General features: G+C 46.3%; 1 protein-coding gene across 3 annotated transcripts in view; it reads left to right on the forward strand.

Moving 5' to 3' along the window:
• The window catches only part of RAPGEF3 (Rap guanine nucleotide exchange factor 3), a 59,386-nt gene extending 40,469 nt beyond the window's left edge, over positions 1 to 18,917 (forward strand). For all 3 annotated transcript variants that reach the window (XM_081851718.1, XM_081851719.1, XM_081851720.1), the window contains 18 exons: positions 230 to 345; positions 1,044 to 1,132; positions 1,452 to 1,530; positions 2,105 to 2,255; positions 2,456 to 2,538; positions 4,244 to 4,283; positions 5,184 to 5,265; positions 5,646 to 5,792; positions 9,928 to 10,025; positions 10,959 to 11,084; positions 11,348 to 11,529; positions 12,609 to 12,699; positions 13,386 to 13,436; positions 14,369 to 14,456; positions 15,195 to 15,259; positions 15,529 to 15,583; positions 16,985 to 17,056; positions 18,427 to 18,917. In XM_081851718.1, the coding sequence (XP_081707844.1) occupies positions 230 to 345; positions 1,044 to 1,132; positions 1,452 to 1,530; positions 2,105 to 2,255; positions 2,456 to 2,538; positions 4,244 to 4,283; positions 5,184 to 5,265; positions 5,646 to 5,792; positions 9,928 to 10,025; positions 10,959 to 11,084; positions 11,348 to 11,529; positions 12,609 to 12,699; positions 13,386 to 13,436; positions 14,369 to 14,456; positions 15,195 to 15,259; positions 15,529 to 15,583; positions 16,985 to 17,056; positions 18,427 to 18,545 (1,734 nt within the window). In that variant the 3' untranslated portion in view covers positions 18,546 to 18,917. The remainder of the gene's footprint in view (positions 1 to 229; positions 346 to 1,043; positions 1,133 to 1,451; positions 1,531 to 2,104; positions 2,256 to 2,455; positions 2,539 to 4,243; positions 4,284 to 5,183; positions 5,266 to 5,645; positions 5,793 to 9,927; positions 10,026 to 10,958; positions 11,085 to 11,347; positions 11,530 to 12,608; positions 12,700 to 13,385; positions 13,437 to 14,368; positions 14,457 to 15,194; positions 15,260 to 15,528; positions 15,584 to 16,984; positions 17,057 to 18,426) is intronic.
• Positions 18,918 to 20,594: the final 1,677 nt, after the last annotated feature.

Consider the following 20,594-nt stretch of genomic DNA (forward strand, 5'->3'; position numbering starts at 1 on the left):
CTTTGACTTCAGGTGGAGGAGCTGCACGAGGCTGGTATCTTGATGTGATACCCAACATGGAATTCAGAAGTGTACAACTCACTAATTTTCTGCCCTAAAGGAGGCCCATTAGGATAGCATCTGAGGATGTCATTGGCCTAGGGCCAATGGCTGTTATTCAGCTCCAGTGTAGACGTGCCCGAAGCATGGTAATGCAACCCAGTTCACTAGCTTATGCTTTCCTGTCTAGGATGTTGAAGCCAACACTCTGCGGCTGAAGGAACATGGGAAGGTGGTGCTTGTTCTGGAGAAGAATTTGCAAGGCAGCAGCTCCAGTCACCTTCCTGGGACTCCAGGGAGCAGTAGGTACTGCGGTCTGGCCCCCTTCGCTTCCGTGCTCCCTCCTAGAGGCAGAAGTAGCTTCTGTCTGATGCACCCACAAGCTCTTTCTGCTTGTTTTTCTTGCCTTCCCCACAAAACAGGGCTGGGTGTACCTCCTGCTCTTGGAAGTGCTTTGCAGGCAGCTGCAGAAGCAGCTCATCCCAACTGCCATGGTGCTTTTTCTAGAGGATCTTAATGTAGCATTGCTGTTGGATTCCACATGAAATAGAATCAGAGAGAACATTTGGAGTTTTCCTGATGCCAAAACATTGGGGCTCCCCACTCACCCCACAGGAAGATGTATTTAAATTTCCATCTGCTTCTGTAAGATCCACTGGGCAAGTATGGTAGTTGTCGATAGTGTAGTTCTTCTGCATGCTTCTTTGCTAATTTGCAACCTTAAGACTAAAAAATATACGATACTGTACAACTGTGGGCACAAAATATGGACAGGAGATCATCACTCATTGTTTGTGTGGCAATTCTAGACTACAAAACCTATTATGTAATGTGTTTGTGAGAAAAATATTCATATGCCAAACCTGGGTTGTTGTTTCCCCCCAAAATCAGCTAATGATATGGGAAGGGGGGGGGGCATTTACTGCTTAGGTGCATCGCTTGCTTCTGGTTTCCACCTCGTTGTCATGCTATCTGAGAAGTTCATGCTTTCCTCTCCTGTTCAGGTACTCAGTGATGTCTGGGACCCCTGAAAAAATACTTGATTATCTGCTGGAAACCATGCGTCCAGACTCTACACTCTCTGACCCCATAGGTAAGTCGAGGGCCACTTAAAGAGAAGGGTAAGTTACTACACCAGAGAAAACCCCATGCCAGTCCTTGGTTCATGGGCCACTTTAGAGCTAAGAACTGGGGAAAGAAGTTTGAACAGAGGGGCATCTACACAGGCACATTCCTTTGTATTTGTGGAGTTGTCGTCTCCCTTGAATGTGTGTACACTGGGCAATGTGTGTACACTGGAAGAATGCGCATGGGACTATTTGTCAGGTTGCAGGAGTTTAAATGCAGATCATCTAGGAGATCATCTAGCCCTTGTAATAATGTTTCGCCATGCTTCTCTGCCATCTCTGTAGACACCTTCCTTGGAGATTTCCTTCTGACACATAATGTGTTCATGCCAACCCCACAGCTGTGCAGAGCTCTGCTCCAACAATATCCTTTGTGGTTTGTTTCTCTGCTGGATCCTACAGCCCTAGTCACCAAGCAGTTCTGTTTGGAAGGCCATTTTAGAGGCCTAGTTTGGTGGGCTGCTGGCAAGCTGTTCCCTGTGCATGCATGCCTTGCCTCTGGGATGCTAAATAGCAGTGTTGGGGAGGAGACTTTGGGGACCAGATTTGGCCCAGGGTCTGCTAGCTGCTCATCTTTGCACTAGAGAGATCCCAGATGTATGCTCCATACATCTCTAGTGTCCCAAGTTAAGAATGAAAGTGGCTTCGTCTGAACAGCATACATTTTAATCAGGGCTGTAAATTCTAGTTGATTAATTGGCTAGGTTAACCAATTAATAAACTTTAGTTTGACTAAAAGGGCATCTCAGATTAAGGGAGCAAAAGTTGTAAATCGTGACTAATTTGCCTCATTGCTGCTTTAAGCAGCAGCTGGGTTTAGCTGCCATTTTTAGGACTCCGACCAGAGGGACTTAGCCTAAGACCCCCTAAAACCTAGAGCCGGGCCTGGTCCACCTTGCATATGGCTGTGTTTCTGTGTCTCCTTGACTACTGTTCACCTTTCATTCGGAACCGTCGGAGGGCACTGAACAGGACAAAGCTGCCTACATCCTGGGCAAAAGGCAGAAGATCCTGTGGCTGGTAAACCAGTGGGTGTTGCTCTATGGGCGCCTGCTGCAGGCAGAATCCAGCTCTGTGGCCTTCTTGCAGGTAACAGGATGGGTGCAGGGAGCAGTGCTAGAGGTGCAACACAAAGAGAGGATGAGAGGATAAAAGTCGACTTGGGTTGGTGGGAGGCTGTTGCTTGCTTGGCATGAGATTGCATCTGCAGGAGGCTGGTCTGCTCCTTCTTGCTCTGTAGCAACCAGCCTGGCTGCTTCTGCTCATCTGCTCTGGCCGTTCTCTTGCAGAGCCTGTCTGAGTGTGCAGCCCAGGATGCTCGTCTGGGCCCCCTGCTTAGGGAACAGATGCAGGATCGCCGGAGGAACCGAGTGTGAGTCTTCTACTCTGCCCCAGTTTGTGTTTGCGAGGATCTGGGTATGTGCGGGGAAGATGAGGCAAAAAAGAATGGCAAAATACCATTCTTTCCTCAGGGCAAGTCTTAATGTCTGTAATGTGATTTGATATGTTATGATATGTGTATCAAAATACACATGTGGATGATTGCAGGGTTACCTTATTTCCTGATTTAGGAAGCATATTAGAGCAGCCTTCAGATGTGCAGCTACTCAGTCAATCAGACCAAAGTTGGTCTGTAAGAGCTCTTCTTACCTGGTAGGTGCTCACCCCATCAGGTGATTGATGGTGGTTTTGGAAGACTCTGTGATGACACGAACACATCTGAAGGGAACTCTGACCTTCTGAGAGGCTCAGTTCTGCAGACCCTTTGCCCTTCCATCTCGGTGTGGGGAGAGGTCTACTAATCACAACGATGGCTATGTTTGACCTCCAGTACAACTCAGTGCCAGTCTCTGGGAACAAGAAGCAGGAGAGAGGCGTATTGTGTTCAAGTCCTGCTTGTGGGCTTCTCAGCAGCATCTGTGTGGCCACTTTGAGAACTGGAGGCTGGACTAGATGAGCCTTTGGTCTGACTCAACAGGTGTCTTTTGTTCTGAGAGGTGAAGGGGAGAAGCAAGGTCAGATAAAATATGGACAAAATGTGTTCCTTAACCCCCACCCCGCCCCCCGGTCATTCCTTCTCTACACTAGGTGAGTTATTTTAAATGGGTGGGGGAGGTCTGCTGTTTGGTTGCACCTGGGGGGCCTCAATATCTTACTGGTTACTTTCATTGCTGTAACTGAGCAGTTGTTGCTTTGCTACAGAGTCTGTTTCTCGCACTTCCTGCAAATGCAGTCTGCAAGAGCTGAGCCAACATGAATAGCTGTTGAGATCTGATAATATTCCCTCTTTGTTTTTTAAAAAAATATTTTTATTTGATTTTACATTTAACATTTGCATTCACATGTTCAAATAGGATTCTCTGAATCCCTAGACTTCCCTCCCCCCTCATGGGTTCCATAGTTATTCTTTTCCAACAGCATCACATAATGTTCTCCATATTTCCTTAAAACTCAGCTGTTACCATAGTTCTTGTTACATTGCAAGTGTTTTTAAAATCCTGCCAATGTTTTTAATTGTTTACAGTGTTATTTTTGAATGTTGAATGTGCTTCGGTTTGAGTGCGTTCAAGTTGCGCTCCGTGGCAACCCGGAAGTAACGGAGTGCGTTACTTCCGGGTTTCGCCACTCGTGACCTGTGCACGTGCAGACACGCCATCGTGCCATCGTGCCGTCGTGTCTTGCATTCTGTTTGGGATGTGAATGGGGCTCTGGAACGGATCCCGTTTGCATCCCGAGGTAACACTGTATTTGTCATCAACCATACCCCTAAATATTTTACATTTTTTAAATTAACAGTTCTGTTTTTTGTTGTAAATCTTTTTTGTATTGTTCTGTCACATTTTTTACCAACATTTTCATTTTGTTTTTATTTAACTTAAAACCTGCTACTTGGCCAAACTCAGAAATTCTTCTACTGTTATCACAAGGTCATCCGCAAATGCTTTCAGTTTATATGCTTTGCACCCAGCTGTCATTATACCTTTTATTCCTTCATCTGATCTTATACATCTCGCCAGGGTTTCCAAACCTAGAATAAACAGTAATGGTGACGGGGTCCCTCTTTCCTCTTTGGACAGGTTAGAAAATGGCAGCAACTGTGCATCTCCGAAGCTTCAGGTAAAGTCCTTTGCCAGAGAATCAACAGTTCTTCGCTAAAGGGAGCTGCAGTTGCAAACAACGCACAGCAGACAAACATGCTTAATTATTTTCATTTGAAAAGGCGGCTCCCTCCCCTCCACTAATTTGAAATATTTTTGTCAGAAATAAAGCAGAACTCAAGTTAGGCAACACTCAAGAAAAGACAGTGGACAGACAAGAGTCATGTTATTCCATTCCATGGCACCAGGGGCAGGAGCAGAGGAATTATCCAAAACTCTCCTCTTTTCCATTTTAGGCAACTTGCTTGGTTATGTATTTCTCAAAATAATGAGGTCTAGAAATGTGAAAATAAAATCTAGGATGGAGCCATCTCATTTCCCCAGCAGAATAAAAAGCAAGATCCAAAAATTCACAGCCTTGCATGTCAGATGGATTCTGGTCTCTATGTAGCCATCAAATAGGGCCTGTTTGCTTCACCCTCAAGGTTTGGGCTAGCTCCATAGTTGGTAAGCATGTGCCACACCCAAGGAGTGACAGTTCGTCACATCTCTGAGTTTGTGTTTGAGGCAAGCACAGATAACCCCAAATTTCTTCACCAAGGCATCTTGCCAAGACGGAGAGGGCAGAGACCTCTGGCTGTTCTGTGGCTGGAATGGAGCCTCCTGTACAAAGGCAAGCGCCACATCCCATGTGCTGCCCACTTTTGATTCTGCCCCCTTCACCAGGGGAATGTGCCCCTCCCTTCAAGCATTGCTCATTCAGGGCAAGCGACTCTCTGACAGAAAAAGATTTCCTACTCTCCAGGTTATTGCTGGTAGGTTTTAGCCTTATTTACAGGCCTGGGCCCGAAGATGCCTCTGGGTGGAAGAGAATCCCATTGCACCTTCATGCATCCTTCTGTCTTTCCGTCACCCCCAGGTGCGAAGTGCAGTGGACTGGTTTGCCAGCCAGGAGGAACCCTTTCTGAACAGCAGCTATACTATCCGAGCCCAGGACAAAGGTAATTTAGCGTTGCTTCCTCGCTCACTCGGTCGCTCGCCAAGCCAGCCTGCCCTTTGCTTTGCCCTTTCGCCTGGACCATTCTCAGAATGCCAAGATGCCCCAGCCAACATGGGAGGTATGTATATCCAGCCCCCAAGGTGGTTACAGTAACATGGCTGGAGAGGTCCAATTGGCTGGATTTATTTTATTTTTATTTATTAAGTTTATATTCTGCCCTTCATCACATATGTCCACATAGGTGATGCAGTCCTGCTATAATTGGCATTACTGATGATTGAACTTGAAAGCTTCTGTGAGCAAAGTGTACAAAGCTTTAGCTCCTGCATTAAAGCTGCTGTCCCCTCCTTTTCCGTCTCTTTCCCCGCTTCTCCCATATAGTCCCGTATGACATATACAGGCCAGACTACTCCTGCCTCACGACGGTGCTTCGGGTGAATGCTTCAGTCCAGGAAGTGCTCACATCCCTGGCAGACTGTCCTGGCTGGAGCAAAGAATGGGTCCTGGTCAAGATCAATTCCGTGGGAGGTGAGTTAACCTCTCATGATTCCCTCTGAGAACATACATGGTCTCTGGTGGCAGCCCAGTATTGCATGGTGATGCAGGTGATATGGATCCACTTGCAGCCCCCACAATTTGCATGATTTCAGCAGCCCTTTCTCAAGGATGAAACAGACGTAAACTGTTTTGCAGCACTGGGAAAGAATTCTTGCTGTGTTTAATCCAGAGGTGCTTTTGTGTCCCATGTTGAACTGTGAAGAAAGTGGTTATTCAGGCTTACAGCAAAACTGTGTGCATAGAAGGGGCCAGCTCTGTCATTAGGCAGGGTGAGGCAGCTGATTCAGGCTGCAGATTGTGGAGGGCTGCTGCCCCCATTCCGAGCTGCTGCCGCTGTGTTTGTAGTGCTTACCTGTTGCTGGTCTGGGTTGATTGGCTGTCTCCACTTTACCCGGATATTTGCTGGATGTCAAACTCAGCCAAGAGCATAAGGTCAAACAGATTCCTCACTGGCCTTGCAGACAACTTCATTGTCCAGAAAGTGGGAGAAGCAACAAGAGGAACAGCCATTTTAGATCTGGTCCTAACCAATGTTGATGACCTGGTTAGTGGGGTAGAAGTGGAAGGATCATTAGGCGCGAGTGATCATGCTCTTCTGAAGTTTACTATACAGCGGAAAGGAGCAGCCAAGCATACTAGGACTCAATTTCTTGACTTTAAGAAAGCCGACTTCATAAAACTTAGGAAAGTGCTGGGTGAGATCCCATGGACAGTAATACTAAAAGGAAAGGGAGTTCATGATGGCTGGGAGTTTGTTAAGAGGGAGATAGTAAAAGCACAACTTCAGGCAATACCAATGAGACGGAAACATGGAAGGTGCCTAAAGAAGCCAGGGTGGTTATCTAAAGAACTTTTAACTGAGTTAAGATTAAAAAAGGATGTGTACAAAAAATGGAAAAGGGGGGAAACCACCAAAGAGGAATTCAAACAAATAGCCAGCACGTGTAGACACAAAGTCAGAAAAGCTAAAGCACAGAATGAACTCAGGCTTGCTAGAGAGGTTAAAAGCAACAAAAAAGGCCTTTATGGGTATGTTCGTAGCAAAAGGAAGAACAAAGAAACAGTGGGGTCACTCAGAGGAGAAAATGGTGAAATGCAAACAGGGGACACAGAAAGGGCTGAACTCCTCAATGCCTTCTTTGCCTCAGTCTTCTCCAATAAAGAAAACAATGCCCGACCTGAAGAATTTGGAGCAAATGATTCAGCAGAGGAAACACAGCCCAGAATAACTAAGGAGATAGTACAAGAATACTTGGCTAGTTTAGATGTATTCAAGTCTCCAGGGCCAGATGAACTGCATCCAAGAGTATTAAAAGAACTGGCAGATGTGATCTCAGAACCACTGGCAGTCATCTTTGAGAATTCCTGGAGAACAGGCGAAGTCCTGGCAGACTGGAGGAGGGCAAATGTTGTCCCTATTTTCAAAAAGGGGAAAAGAGAGGACCCAAATAATTACCGCCCAGTCAGTCTGACATCAATACCAGGGAAGATTCTGGAGCAGATCATTAAGCAAACAGTCTGTGAGCACCTAGAAAGGAATACTGTGATCACCAATAGTCAGCATGGATTTCTGAAAAATACGTCATGTCAGACTAACCTGATCTCGTTTTTTGACAGAATTACAAGCCTGGTAGATGAGGGGAACGCAGTGGATGTAGCCTACCTTGATTTCAGCAAGGCATTTGACAAGGTGCCCCATGATATTCTTGTAAAGAAGCTGGTAAAATGTGGTCTTGACTATGCTACCACTCAGTGGATTTGTAACTGGCTGACTGACCGAACCCAAAGGGTGCTCATCAATGGTTCCTCTTCATCCTGGAGAAGAGTGACTAGTGGGGTGCCACAGGGGTCTGTCTTCCCGGTCTTATTCAACATCTTTATCAACAACTTGGATGATGGACTCAAGGGCATCCTGATCAAATTTGCAGATGACACCAAACTGGGAGGGGTGGCTAACACCCCAGAGGACAGGATCACACTTCAAAACGACCTTGACAGATTAGAGAACTGGGCCAAAACAAACAAGATGAATTTTAACAGGGAGAAATGTAAAGTATTGCACTTGGGCAAAAAAAATGAGAGGCACAAATACAAGATGGGTGACACCTGGCTTGAGAGCAGTACATGTGAAAAGGATCTAGGAGTCTTGGTTGACCACAAACTTGACATGAGCCAACAGTGTGACGCAGCAGCTAAAAAAGCCAATGCAATTCTGGGCTGCATCAATAGAAGTATAGCATCTAGATCAAGGGGAGTAATAGTGCCGCTGTATTCTGCTCTGGTCAGACCTCACCTGGAGTACTGGTCAAAGGCCTGGAAACGATGCCTTATGAGGAACGGCTAAGGGAGCTGGGCATGTTTAGCCTGGAGAAGAGGAGGTTAAGGGGTGATATGATAGCCATGTTCAAATATATAAAAGGATGTCACATAGAGGAGGGAGAAAGGTTGTTTTCTGCTGCTCCAGAGAAGCAGACACGGAGCAATGGTTCCAAACTACAAGAAAAAAGATTCCACCTAAACATTAGGAAGAACTTCCTGACAGTAAGAGCTGTTCGACAGTGGAATTTGCTGCCAAGGAGTGTGGTGGAGTCTCCTTCTTTGGAGGTCTTTAAGCAGAGGCTTGACAACCATATGTCAGGAGTGCTCTGATGGTGTTTCCTGCTTGGCAGGGGGTTGGACTTGATGGCCCTTGTGGTCTCTTCCAACTCTATGATTCTATGATTCTATGATTCCACTTCACCACCTTCTCACCTTTTCCAGAAGCGCCAGAGATGGGGAAAGAGCCCTGTTTAAATGAGCAGGCAAAGAAGCAGCCAGCCCACTGGGAGGCCATGCTGAATTTATCAGCTTTCAAATTCCCAAAATGAAGAGGGCTAAGAACTTGTAACGTGATTTGGGCGTTCAAGATATTTTGGTTAAATTAACATAATTTAGTTTGACCTGCTAAGTAAAATGTGTGTGAAATTGCCTAGAAATCATTAAAAATGATTGCCAACTACTTGTAGTTATATTATATATTAATATTATTTATTTATTATTGTTATTACTTAGCATTACCTGATATTTTCAGAAGGTGAAATTTAAAATTCTTTGCTTTTCTGAAAACAGCCTATGTGCTTTTTCATCAAACATAGACTTACCAATCACAAAAATAATAGCATATTTGAATCCGTCACACCCAAAAACATGTTTTTAAGATCCCTCACTGAAGAAATTTGCAAAAATTAAGCTTCACCTCCTAAAATGACACACCTTGCCAGCCCACACCATAGGGGGTTGTGTGTGTGTGTGTGTGTGTGTGTGTGTGTGTGTGTGTATCCCTCCAGACATGATTAATTTCTGTACCTCTTTTAAGTTCTGCTTATACTCAGAGAGAAAAGACTCCAGGGAAGTACTGAATGATAGGAATTTTATGAATGTGACTCTACGGGGGTACAGGACCGCTGTGGTCTAGCTTTGGATTTGGGGATGCAGAAAACTGCCCTGTCTTGCCTTAGTGACTGGCCTCCCCTTGTGGACTGATTTCAGGGTTATTGATTGCTTTTTTACTAGAACCCCAAGATCAACCAGCCAGAGCCAGGTGCAAAAGACATGTAGCTGGAATTAAAGAACAGGGTGCTTCTGACTACATGCTGAGCCTTGGGATTTCTTTGCAGTGCCAGAAATAAGCTGAGCTAATAGTCCTGCCATGCAAAGTCCACCCCGGTTAGCTTTCTGCATCAGTTTAGGTGTTTTGTTCTTGCATTGTTGAATTGGGAGTTGGAACTCATGGCTGATATGTTACAAATCACTCTGAGGTTTACCCGTAATGGCTCAGGACCAATAAACTGTTTAGGGAAGTTTTTAATGTTTGATGTTTTATCGTGTTTTTAATATTCTGTTGGGAGCCGCCCACAGTGGCTGGGGAAACCCAGCCAGATGGGCAGGGTATGTATGTATGTGCGTACGTATGTATGTACCGGTATGTATGTATGTTTGTTTATTTTCTCTTCTGCTCACACCTAGATTTGTCAGTTAGGCTTGGCAATAAGGGTACCTTGAGCAATACTGCTCCCTTGTGGCAATTTGGGGCACTGCCATGTCTCTTGTTCCTTCTTTCTGGCAGATAAAGAGGTCTTGCCCTTGGAGGCCTTTGCTGTGTTTACATCCCTGGGGCTGAACGAGAGACTCTTTGCTGCCACTGTCCAGGAGCTTCACAGCTTGGTGAGTGTGTTTTCCCTGCAGATTCTCGCAAAGCTCTCACTTTGATTCTCTGGCTCAACCCCCTGGAGACAATTGGTAAAATTATCTTCTGCACAATCCCCATGGATGTAACCATCTGACAAAAGGAAGCACGCTTGAATCCTCTGCTGCTCATCAGCTGGTGAATGGTGGGTTAAATCCTGCTTTTTTGGCTGTGCACCCCTGTTCGCAGCAGGGGAACTGGCACTCATAGACAAACTGAGCAGTAAGGAGGTTAAATCCTTCTGCTTTGGCTCAGCACATCGGTTTCCTGTGGGAAGGAGGTGGGTGCCACTGCTGCAGACTTGGTGCACTCACCAACTGATGCCACTCACCCACCAGAGTGGCATCAGCTAAACTTCAAACGACTCAGGACCATAATACCTCTTGGACCCCCTCTTGCCATGTTAACCAACCTGGACCTTGTGATTGTCATTGGAGGCCTTTTTGTGTATGCCTTCTCCACGACAGGTCCAGAAGTTGTGTATATTTGAGAGCAGGCCTTTTTTGTGGTGGCTCCCCATTTGTGGAATGGATTCCCCAGGGAAGCTCGCCTGGCGCCTTCATTACACATCTTTAGGTGCCAGGAGAAGAGGTTTCTCTTCAACCAGGCCTTGGGCTGATTAACATTCTATGGCCTTTTAAATGTGTCTGTGGGAGCAGGGCTATTCACTTGTTTTTGTTTTATGTATTTTGTGTTTTCATTTTGTATTTTTGCTTGTGTGAATCACCCTGGGATCTTTGGATGAAGGGTGGTATACAAATTCAATAAATAAATAAACATACCAGCCTATCAACAGCTGGGCACAGTTTTGGGGGAATGCCTTATAGGCCAAATTGCATGCACACAGGCCTGCATGTGCACAGGTGCACCTGCAGAGTGGCTTGCACTTATTTCTCCACCCATTTGCACAGGCCCCTCACCCTGAGCAGCAAGGCCCCACGGCGGGTTCTTCAGAAAACCTGGATTTCATCAGCTCCAAGGACCTGGCCAACCAGTTCACTGAGCATGACTGGAACCTCTTCAAAAGCATCCATCAAGTAAGGAGATCTGTTCCCAGATGAAATCTGTTGTAGTGAGGCACCAGACCCTGGGACTGAGGAGATCTTGCTGTGCACACACACTGCAACCTGCCATTCCTCACCCTCATGTCCATGGCATTGTGCAGAGATTTTGACAGCTGCCCTGCATGTCTAAGGTGGAGGAGAGTGGGTTGCATGTCTTCAAGTGGAGCTGAGCCAAAGCATTATATTTTTAAGGTTGGATTTCAGTGGAGACTCTCCTGGCTGTTGTGTTTTTTAAGGTGGAGCTGATCTACTACATATTTGGACCGCAGAAGTTTCCCAATGCAACCACGGCGAACCTGGAGCGCTTTCTGTGCCGTTTCAATGAGCTGCAGTTCTGGGTCACCACCGAGCTCTGCCTCTGTCCTGATGTTATCAAGAGAGCCCAGCTGCTCCGAAAATTCATCAAGCTGGCTGCACAGTAAGAGTTTGGCTGAAAGGAAAGCAGTTGGCCAGGAATGAGCAGGCATCAGGCTTGCAAATTTGAGGCTGTGTTTTGTTTTCACTAGAACCCCAAGGTCCGGAGCTGAGAGCAAAAAAGTGGCTCAGGGGAATAAGTTATTTGTGAGACAGACATGCTTGGCCCAGAAATTTGTTCTCGGTAACTTTTACACTCTGTTCTCTGAAAATGCCATGGGTGCCAACTTGAACAAAACATGGGCACTTATATGGGCACCTCCCAGTACTTCTGCAGAGTGCACCTTCCTCAGCCATGCACAGCTGGGCACAGGCCTCCCCCACTTGCCTCTCACTCCCCACCTGCATGCAAGAAGTTTCTGCTTGCTCACCTGTCTCCCACCCATCACCCACTCACCTCTCTTACGGTCCTGCCTCTCTCCAGCTGCCCTGGCATAGACACACCTGGAAATGGCACCAAAAGCCAGGAGTCAAGCTGGGAAAGAGGGCAGTGCTCAGTTTGGAGAGAGGGAGGAAAGGAGGGTGGAAGGCAGCAACTGGCATAAAACATTGGGGGGCTACCCCCCTAAATATTGTATTGCGGGGGAGGGGCGAAGGTACCATGGCCCCATAGAGTTGTCACGTTTGGAAAGTGCCATTCCTGATTTTCTCCCAAGATCTCTGGGTTTCAGCAGCCTTATTTCATTGATTTTTGAAAAAGATTTCTGAGCCACCCTTTACCACAATATGACACCAGGCTGGGGTAAAGTCACAAGAATGAAAAATAGCAAAACCAGAGCCAGATCCCGACACAGTCAAATATATTGAAAGGGTATGTGTGAGAGAGGTCTTAATGTTATCACTATTGTTAAACTATTGGAAAGCGGAAATCCTTGCTGATCTACTGATCCAAAGATCTACCTGTAGGTTTGAACTAGCTTCTGGCCACTCATGTATGTAGGTCACCTCCTTTTTCTAGGGGAAACCATGGCTTTAAGTACTGTGGGAGCAGTAAAGCCTGTCCTGGCTTTCACATGAGAAGCATCTGGGGGTTCACACAAACTTCCGCTTTGAGCTGAGTGCCTCTTGTGTCTTTGTTTTCAGCCTGAAGGACCAAAAGAACCTGAACTCTTTCTTTGCAGTGATGTTTGGCCTGAGCCATTCCACCATCAGCCGCCTCTCTAGGACCTGGGAGGTACATTTCTGCCACAGAGGGAAGGGAAACAAACTGAACTAACCATGCATGCTTTGAAACTGCTTATATACCAGCCTTCTCCAACCTGGTACACTTCAGATGCTTTGGACCACAATTCCCATCGCCCCTGACCATTGGCCATAAGGCTGATGAAGCTGGTGGGAGTTGTTATCCAAAACATTTGGAAAGCACCAGGTTGAGAAAGGTCATAAGAGCAGCAACAATGAGAGGTGATTTGCTGCCTTTTCATCAATTGCCAGTCCTTGCCACCATTTTGTAAGGGCCACCATGGATCTAGCATTCCTTTTGGGGGATGCAGGTGGAGGCTGAAGCGAAGGCAGGGCTGCAAAACAGCTGTTGAAAGGGGGAATGTGATTATGTGAGAAGGAGCCCGGCCTCATCATGGTCACATCACACATGCCTGGAGGTTGCCTGTATCTCCTAGCCTGATAGCACATCACTTGCACAGATTAACTGTATGTATTCTGTTTGAGATATTGCAGGAAAATACTAAAGTTTTATCTGTGGCATTGGATGTGTCAGTTCTGTCCCCCCCCCCCATGCAAATCCCTTCTACTCAAAGTACAAACGGTGCATGCGTGAACTTGCCCTGACTTTCTGCAGTAATTTGTTGGCCATTTCTGAAGACCCCCCTGCCTCTGCCTCTGCCTCTCTCCTCTCCACAGAAGCTCCCACACAAGACGCGAAAGCTGTTCGGCACCATGGAGCGCATGCTGGTGAGTGGTGGTCCTGTTTATCTTTGGACGGTGCTGGAGCCTTGTCACTGTGTCTCTCTCATCTCTGCACCATTCCCCATGTGCAAAGTGCTTTGCTATTCTTTACTGTGTTCAGTCTGCGAGCTAAATCGCTGCTCTTCCCATTTCACAGATGGGGAACTGGGGCTGAAAGAGTGCTCTGCACAGTTGCCTTATAAAGTCTATGGCTGAGATGTGGATGTGAGCCCAGATTTCTCCCTTGGGGCTTTTTGAACAGTCCTCTGTGGCTGTTGGCTCATCCAGCAGGAGACAGGCTTCCCAAAAGAATCCCAAGAAGGATACCAACCAGCCCTTCAAGCTGGTGCCCAGTTGTCCTTCTACCTTTAGCAAAAGAGTCAGGCTCTTTTGAGAAGGGATGAAAAGTCAATTCTTGTTTATTCTAAGGTCTTTTTTCTGCTTACGAAATGGAACAATTTCCCCTCTCTGTTCCCTGTGTGCCGTTCTGGGGGTTCTCCTGACCTACTGGTGGTGGGTGGCACAGAGGGCATGGGGGGAGGTGGTGGAAAGCCCCGTTAAGCTAGTGCACAGGCATCAGCCAACACACTGGGTTAGGTGAAACCAGCCCTTAGTGTGGATGCAGCTGGGGACTCACATAACTATATGCTCCAGTGCCAAAAATCTGGGAGAAGAGTTCTGTGTGCATAGGTCTCTCTTTTGTGGGGGGGGGGGGGGCAGGGGCGGGGAAGCATGCTATCTTCTAAGCCTTCACCTGAAATGGTATAGTCCAGAAACAGACTTACAAACTTAATCTGCTGTTGGTGAGAACTAGACACTACTGTCCTGGACAAGCAAAGGAACACCATTAAAGTGTAGCTTTGGGGTGAGGCGCCGTGCGCCTGATGCACACGCAGTTGCATACAGTCCCAACGCTAATCTTTCTTCCTTCTTTCCAGGACCCTTCTTGGAATCACCGGGTCTACAGGCTGGCCATGGCGAAACTGACTCCCCCCTTGATTCCCTTTATGCCCCTCCTGCTTAAAGGTATATTAAGCTGCATGCTCCTTACTAAATTTACCTTGGCTGTTGGTTTGCATGCATAAATGCTCTTTGTATCTTGAGACCTTAGGGATCTAAACTCACAAAACATATGACATTTGAAATAATTAAGAAAAAGCATCTAAGACTGGGGTCTGGCCATGGGAACTCAGGCTTGCCATCCCATCTGGCTCAGGGGATTCTCACACATGGTCAGAAGCAAGCTTTGTGTTTTCAAGCCTGTCTCAGTAACAGTACTTAACCCCTGAGCTATAGGTGTCCTCTAATAACCTTTGCTGCCTTGGGAGGAGTTCTGCTCTTGCTCGTTGCATTACTTTGCAAAGGTGGGGCACAAGACTAGATTCAGGGCCCAGCTTGAGGGCGCATGCTGCAGCCAGCCTGCTGAAGTTGGGAAGATCTGCTGTCACCTTGAGTTGCATCATGTAAGAAAGGCAGAATATACTAAATATATAAGCCCATCAGCTCATCTACTGAACTTCATTGTCTGTACATACTGTGCAGGGGCACCATCGGAGGGGGAGGGAAGGCCCCCCATTTCAATATTCCATGGCCCATCAGGCCCCATCAGACCTACCTGCAGCTAGTGGAAGACTGCACCAGCCTGCGTGATGTTGGGGGCACATGTTTGACGCCACATGTGTGTGCCAGGCCCCTTCAATCCTGTGGGCAGCCCGGTGCCTGGGCTACTGTGTGATGAACAAAGATCTTTGTCTCCCTTCGCAGACCTGACATTCATCCATGAGGGTAACTGCACATTGGTGGAGAATCTTGTCAACTTTGAGAAGCTGGTGAGTGGAGAGACATGGCTGGGGAAAGCGGGGTAGTCTTACTGTGGCATGGTAATGGCAGGAGGAGCCAGTATCAGTTAGAGAAAGTTGTCATTCCCCTGCTGGAGAGAAAAAGCTACAGTTCCCTTTTAGGTGTTGAGAAATTTCAGTTGTGCATAAGGACACTTTGAACATGCTCTCTTGTCCTCTTTGTCTGCAAATAACTCACTTAGGGGTGAGATGAGGATGAAACGATTGAGCCTAACATTAAACCTGTCTGTTCCATGCAGCGCATGATGGCCAAGGCAGTTCGTCTCGTGCATCGTTGTCGGAGTCACCCCAACCGTGAGTGGGGCAGGGGAGCAGGGGCACAAGACAGGTGTCAGTAGGGATAAGCGGAAGCAAAGTGCACCTAACATTCCAGAATGGGAGCTGGATGGACAGATCAGCCTAACCTGATCCCCTGCCATTTTTACTGGCACACAATTATAGGTCTGCCCTGTCTTATTTTATGTGGAATTTTTTAAAGAAGGGTTTGCATTTATATTGTATGCAGTATTGTTATACACATTATCATGCATGGCACTGTATGCATTTCTCTCCAAATACATAGTTTTTGATACTCTTCAGTGGGCTTTTCCATAAAATGCACATTTTTATCTTCATTTAATCATCATCATCATTTTATTTGTATGCCACCTTTCCATTGTTAAAACCATGCTCAAGGCAGCAGGCAACATGACAAGATTTACAGCATTGCAAACATAGCAAAAGACCCAAACAATAAAGGAAACACATCAAAAAGTATTGAAACAATTTCCACATAAATCCTAATAATATCTAAAACTAAAGATACAAAAATCAATAGCAATGAATACCCCAAATGAAACAACCTAAACAAGACCACAGCAGTCAATCAGTCTGCCAGGGCCCCTCCCTCCCAAGCCAGGTGGGGAAAGGCCAGCAATGGAGGGAGAAGAACTTCCAGGACCCACAGCCAATATGGTTTCAGGAGCCTCAGCTTTTGTAGCTGGAGTCAGTTTTCCCTCCCAGGCCAGGTGGGAAAAGGCCAGCAAGGCTGCAGACAGGTCTTCCAGGACTCACAAGATAGATATTTTTGTGCACTGATGCTGCATTGCAAAATCTTGAAACATTGCATTCCAACCCAAAAGTTTTGGACCGTCAAATTGGGCTGGTCTTCTGCATAAAGTGGACCAAGCAAATTCCTCCTCCATCCCTAAGGGTGGACCCTCAGGTCAATGCATTTAAACAGATACAAGTGTTGGAGCAGCTAGAATGGCCTCCTCTTTCAGAGGCAAACCATTGTGCCCTACTGCTTCTTTTGCGCTAAGTTGAATTCTTTTCAGAATTGATTAAACTTTCCAGCTCACCTGGACAGGTTGGATTAGGTGACTCTTGGGGTTCCTTCCAACTCTACAATTCTATGATTATATAATTCTAAGGTCTTGGGGCTTATTGGGGGTTTATTTCAGGGTTGATACAGGTCAGAAGACAGGAAAAATAGGAGTGGGGTGGGGAGGGAAGGGAAGGGAAGTGGAGAGGCCATGAAATTGAATTGAAATGTTGTGAGGGCTCTAGTATTGAAATAAGGCCACTAGCCAAAGGCAGGCAGGTGAGTCATAGATCAAACAGACTGAAAGGATGACAAAAAATTAAATGATAATAAGCAAAACGGATTTTAAGCAGACTTTTTTTTAACCCTTCTCCTCTTCTTCCCCACTCCAGTTCCACTCTCCCCTTTGCGGAGTCGTCCTCAGCACCTCCTGGAAGAAGCCCGGGCACTGCGTGCCTCTACCTGTAAGCAAGGGAGGGGTTTTGTACACAGAGTGCTTCCACACCAACCCCTTTTCTCTGATTCTGCCCTCCTTTGTTCACACACTTTTTATGGGGAAGGCACACAACACCATCGAAATAATTACATTCCAGTGTTTCGGTATTGTCTTGAGGCTCCCCCCCCCCCAAAAAAAACATTAGTGGCGGTGAGGTTTGGGGGAGGCAAGAGGGCTACAAAACCCAGGTTCAGTAACAGTCACAGCACTCTTAGAACTTCCAGGGAATCCCTTTTATAAATTGCAAGAGCTCATGCAAAAGGTCCCAGGTTCCATCTCGGTAGAGCTTGGAAAAGACTCCTGTCTGAGTCGGCTGCCAGTCAGTGTGGACAGTAGTGTGCTAGATGGACTTGGCATAAGGAATCTCCTTGCTCTAAATAGAAAACTTCCTTTTTTTTGCAGGTTTTGCCCATTTTATTGCTTGCCTGAAGTGTGTGTGTGTGTGTGTGTGTGTGTGTGTGTGAGAGAGAGAGAGAGAGAGAGAGAGAGAGAGAGATATTACTAGTTTTTCCAATTTTTGTCCTCTTTTCTTTCCATTAAACTGAGATCGCAATATTTTGCTTTAAAGGGATAGTTATTAATGAAGACATTGTGACACCATCCATTTTTATATTTAGTCCCTTTCATAATAATCTCTTAGGTGGAATTTGCTTTTTCACTACCCTTGCTTGCTGAGCTGATGTATTCATTAAGCTGCCTAGCCACAACCCCAATATTTCAATTGTGGGGCAGCCACAAGCCATTTCCTATATGAATGCTATATGATGTAGTATTTCTGACCCAATGTGCCTTACATTTACACTTCCTTACACATCTGCAATTTCCCAGCCCATCTCAGTCTCCCTTTGGAGTCTACAATTTGATTGGCTTTTTCACACTTCTGATTGTGCAGTTTGATTAGCTGTTCACCACCCTGGATAATATAGCAGGTGCCTGAACAATTCAGGATACCATCCTGAATAGTTCATTTCCTGTGTGATGTGTGCAGAGCTACATACAATATCCCCTCATCAAACATGTACTTTGCAGAATAAACTGTCAAAACCCTCAGTCCCCATGTCTCAAGGACCCAATCCAGCTACAAAAGGATCTCTCCAAACTAAGGAATGGGTTAGGTAAGATTCCAGGTAAGGAAATGATCTAAATAAAACTTAATTTCTAACCACGAGGAGCATTAAGAAGCCATACAGATCACTGAACCCCCTGCCCCCCCCCGGCAATTAGAAATCTCTGTCACTCGCAAGATCCTGAATTTTACCTTGTTAAAATTTATGTCCCTAAAATGATCTATGAATTCTTTCAAAATCCTTCCTTGATATCGGGATCTTTTTCTTTCAGGTTCAGAGCAGTCTCTTAGCACACGAAGCCCAGCTGCTACCTGGGCCTACACCCAGCACCTGAGAGTGATCAACAGCCAGAAGGAGCTTTTGCGGCTCTCACGAGACCTCGAATCCTGATGCTGCCAGAAGCCGAGGCTAGGACCCGGGATGTGCATATTGTCTGACCTGGGCAAAGGACTACTGAGTTAGCCCTACTTTCAAGATGGGGAGATACCAAGCAGATGGGAGAGCTCTTCATTCTCTTGGTGGTTCCCTTGCTCTCTGTTCTGCAATCAGGATGTAGGTGCCAGCAATGTCCAGGCCAGAGAAAGGACATGTCAGTTGCTACCGATGATGCTTTTGTAGGCTGCAAGGTTCCTGATCCGAAGAAAGACTGCTTTATGGACCACATGTTGCTGCCTTAAGGAGAAAGGAGCAAAAGCTCCCATATATCACTTATCAGTGTTCAATGGAAATGTGGTTTTTTTCTATTAAAAAGGCATACAGTAAGATTTGCTTGTGTATTTCTGGTGGACTGTGACTTTGTGAATAGCTTTCCCACCTTTTATCCTTGTTCTTTCTACTGACTATAGCACTGTAGCTGAGGTGTCAAAAGACATTTAAGGGGCCATGGTTCTAAGGTTGGATAGAAACCCCATCACAATTGTGCTCCGTCTCTGAGAGCTCGTTGCAATGATGCTTTGGCCTACTACTGTCTTAGCACACATGAATGGACCAAAATTCAAGGAAACTGAGTCACCACACACCGGCATTTTCTTACTTGCACCCTGGGAACATATTGATTTTCATAAATCTTTCTTTGCAGTGTTGCAAAGGATCTTGGGATATCAGCCTATGGACCGTGCATGCAGAGTCTGATGCCAGGAGCAGCATTCAAACCTCACAAAGGGACACATTCTTTTCTGGACAGCCTTCTGAAGGCCACCTGTCAGTCATGGGTCAGGCTAGGGTCAAAAGTAAGCAGAGGAACAATGGTAAATGTTACTTTTGTACAGTAGACTGGTTTTTACACACACGTACACACCCTTTTACGTTCTCTATCCAGACAAGGGGTTTGAAGCAGGTCCTGTGATGGGTGTGGCCTATGGAGAATTCAGAGGGCCACATTGAGGGGCCCTGAGGACTGCATTCAGTCCCTGCGCCAGAGGGATGTGATGGACTTGTGTGGACAGCAAAATACATAATAGCAACAAACAAACTAACAAAACCTCCCATTTGACACATTTAGAAGGTCACAGATGGTTTAGTCAGCCAAATGCCTGAATGAAAATAAACATTTTTGCCTGGCACCAAAAATATTGTTGCATACCCCCCCCCCCATCTCAACTCTCAACTCTGCCTTATGTCCTTCTCACTACCTGTGAGTTGAGGGAGGGCCCCACCCCACCCACTTTCTGTCATCCCCCTTAGAGGCTCATCACCCAGGAAGCTAGCCTGGCTTGATTGGCTATTAAGACTAGCTGGATCCAGGGATAAGAGTGGTCTGGCACCCACAGACTCATAACAACACAGTATGTAATGCAGGTGCCACACGAGCTTCCCTGGGGAAAGCACTCCATAGACAGGACGAGACTGCAGAAAAGGCCTGCTCTCGTGTTATCATGTGTCAAGAGGGAAGCATGCAAACTTCATTAGGGATGGTCTGAGGAGGAGCCAGAGCTTCTCTCCCAACCCTCTTCAACCTTTTCAGGCAGCCTGCAGAGCCACTTTTGTTTTACCTCTTTGTGTCTGCAGCTTCCTAATTCCCTGAGGCTGCATCCACACCATACCCTCAAAGCACCCTCTAAAGCATCCTGGGAACTGTAGTTTCTTTGAAGGTGCTGGGACCTGTTGCGTTGTGAGGGTTAAACTACAATTTCCAGGATTCTTTGGGGAGGGGAATGTACTTTGAATGTGCTGTGTACTCAGCCACAGACACGTGGCATCTGCAACTTGATGTTTCAATGACTCCTTCCTCACAAAAGGAGGGCTCCTCTTCAGGGTTCCAGCATGCCATTCCTTCCAAGTCATGTTCCATGTGTCTTTTCCAGCAGTCACTGAGCATGCTCAGTCTTCCTCAGGCTGATGTCTTAAAATATTTTCTATTGGCACTCTCCCAGACATGTTGTTTCACACTGGCCCCCTCTTGTCAACCCTCCTTACCTGAGTTTGCTAGCAGAATAAGTG

This window comes from Podarcis erhardii, assembly GCF_964252035.2.
Source record: "Podarcis erhardii genome assembly, chromosome: 2".
Classification (NCBI taxonomy): domain Eukaryota; kingdom Metazoa; phylum Chordata; class Lepidosauria; order Squamata; family Lacertidae; genus Podarcis; species Podarcis erhardii.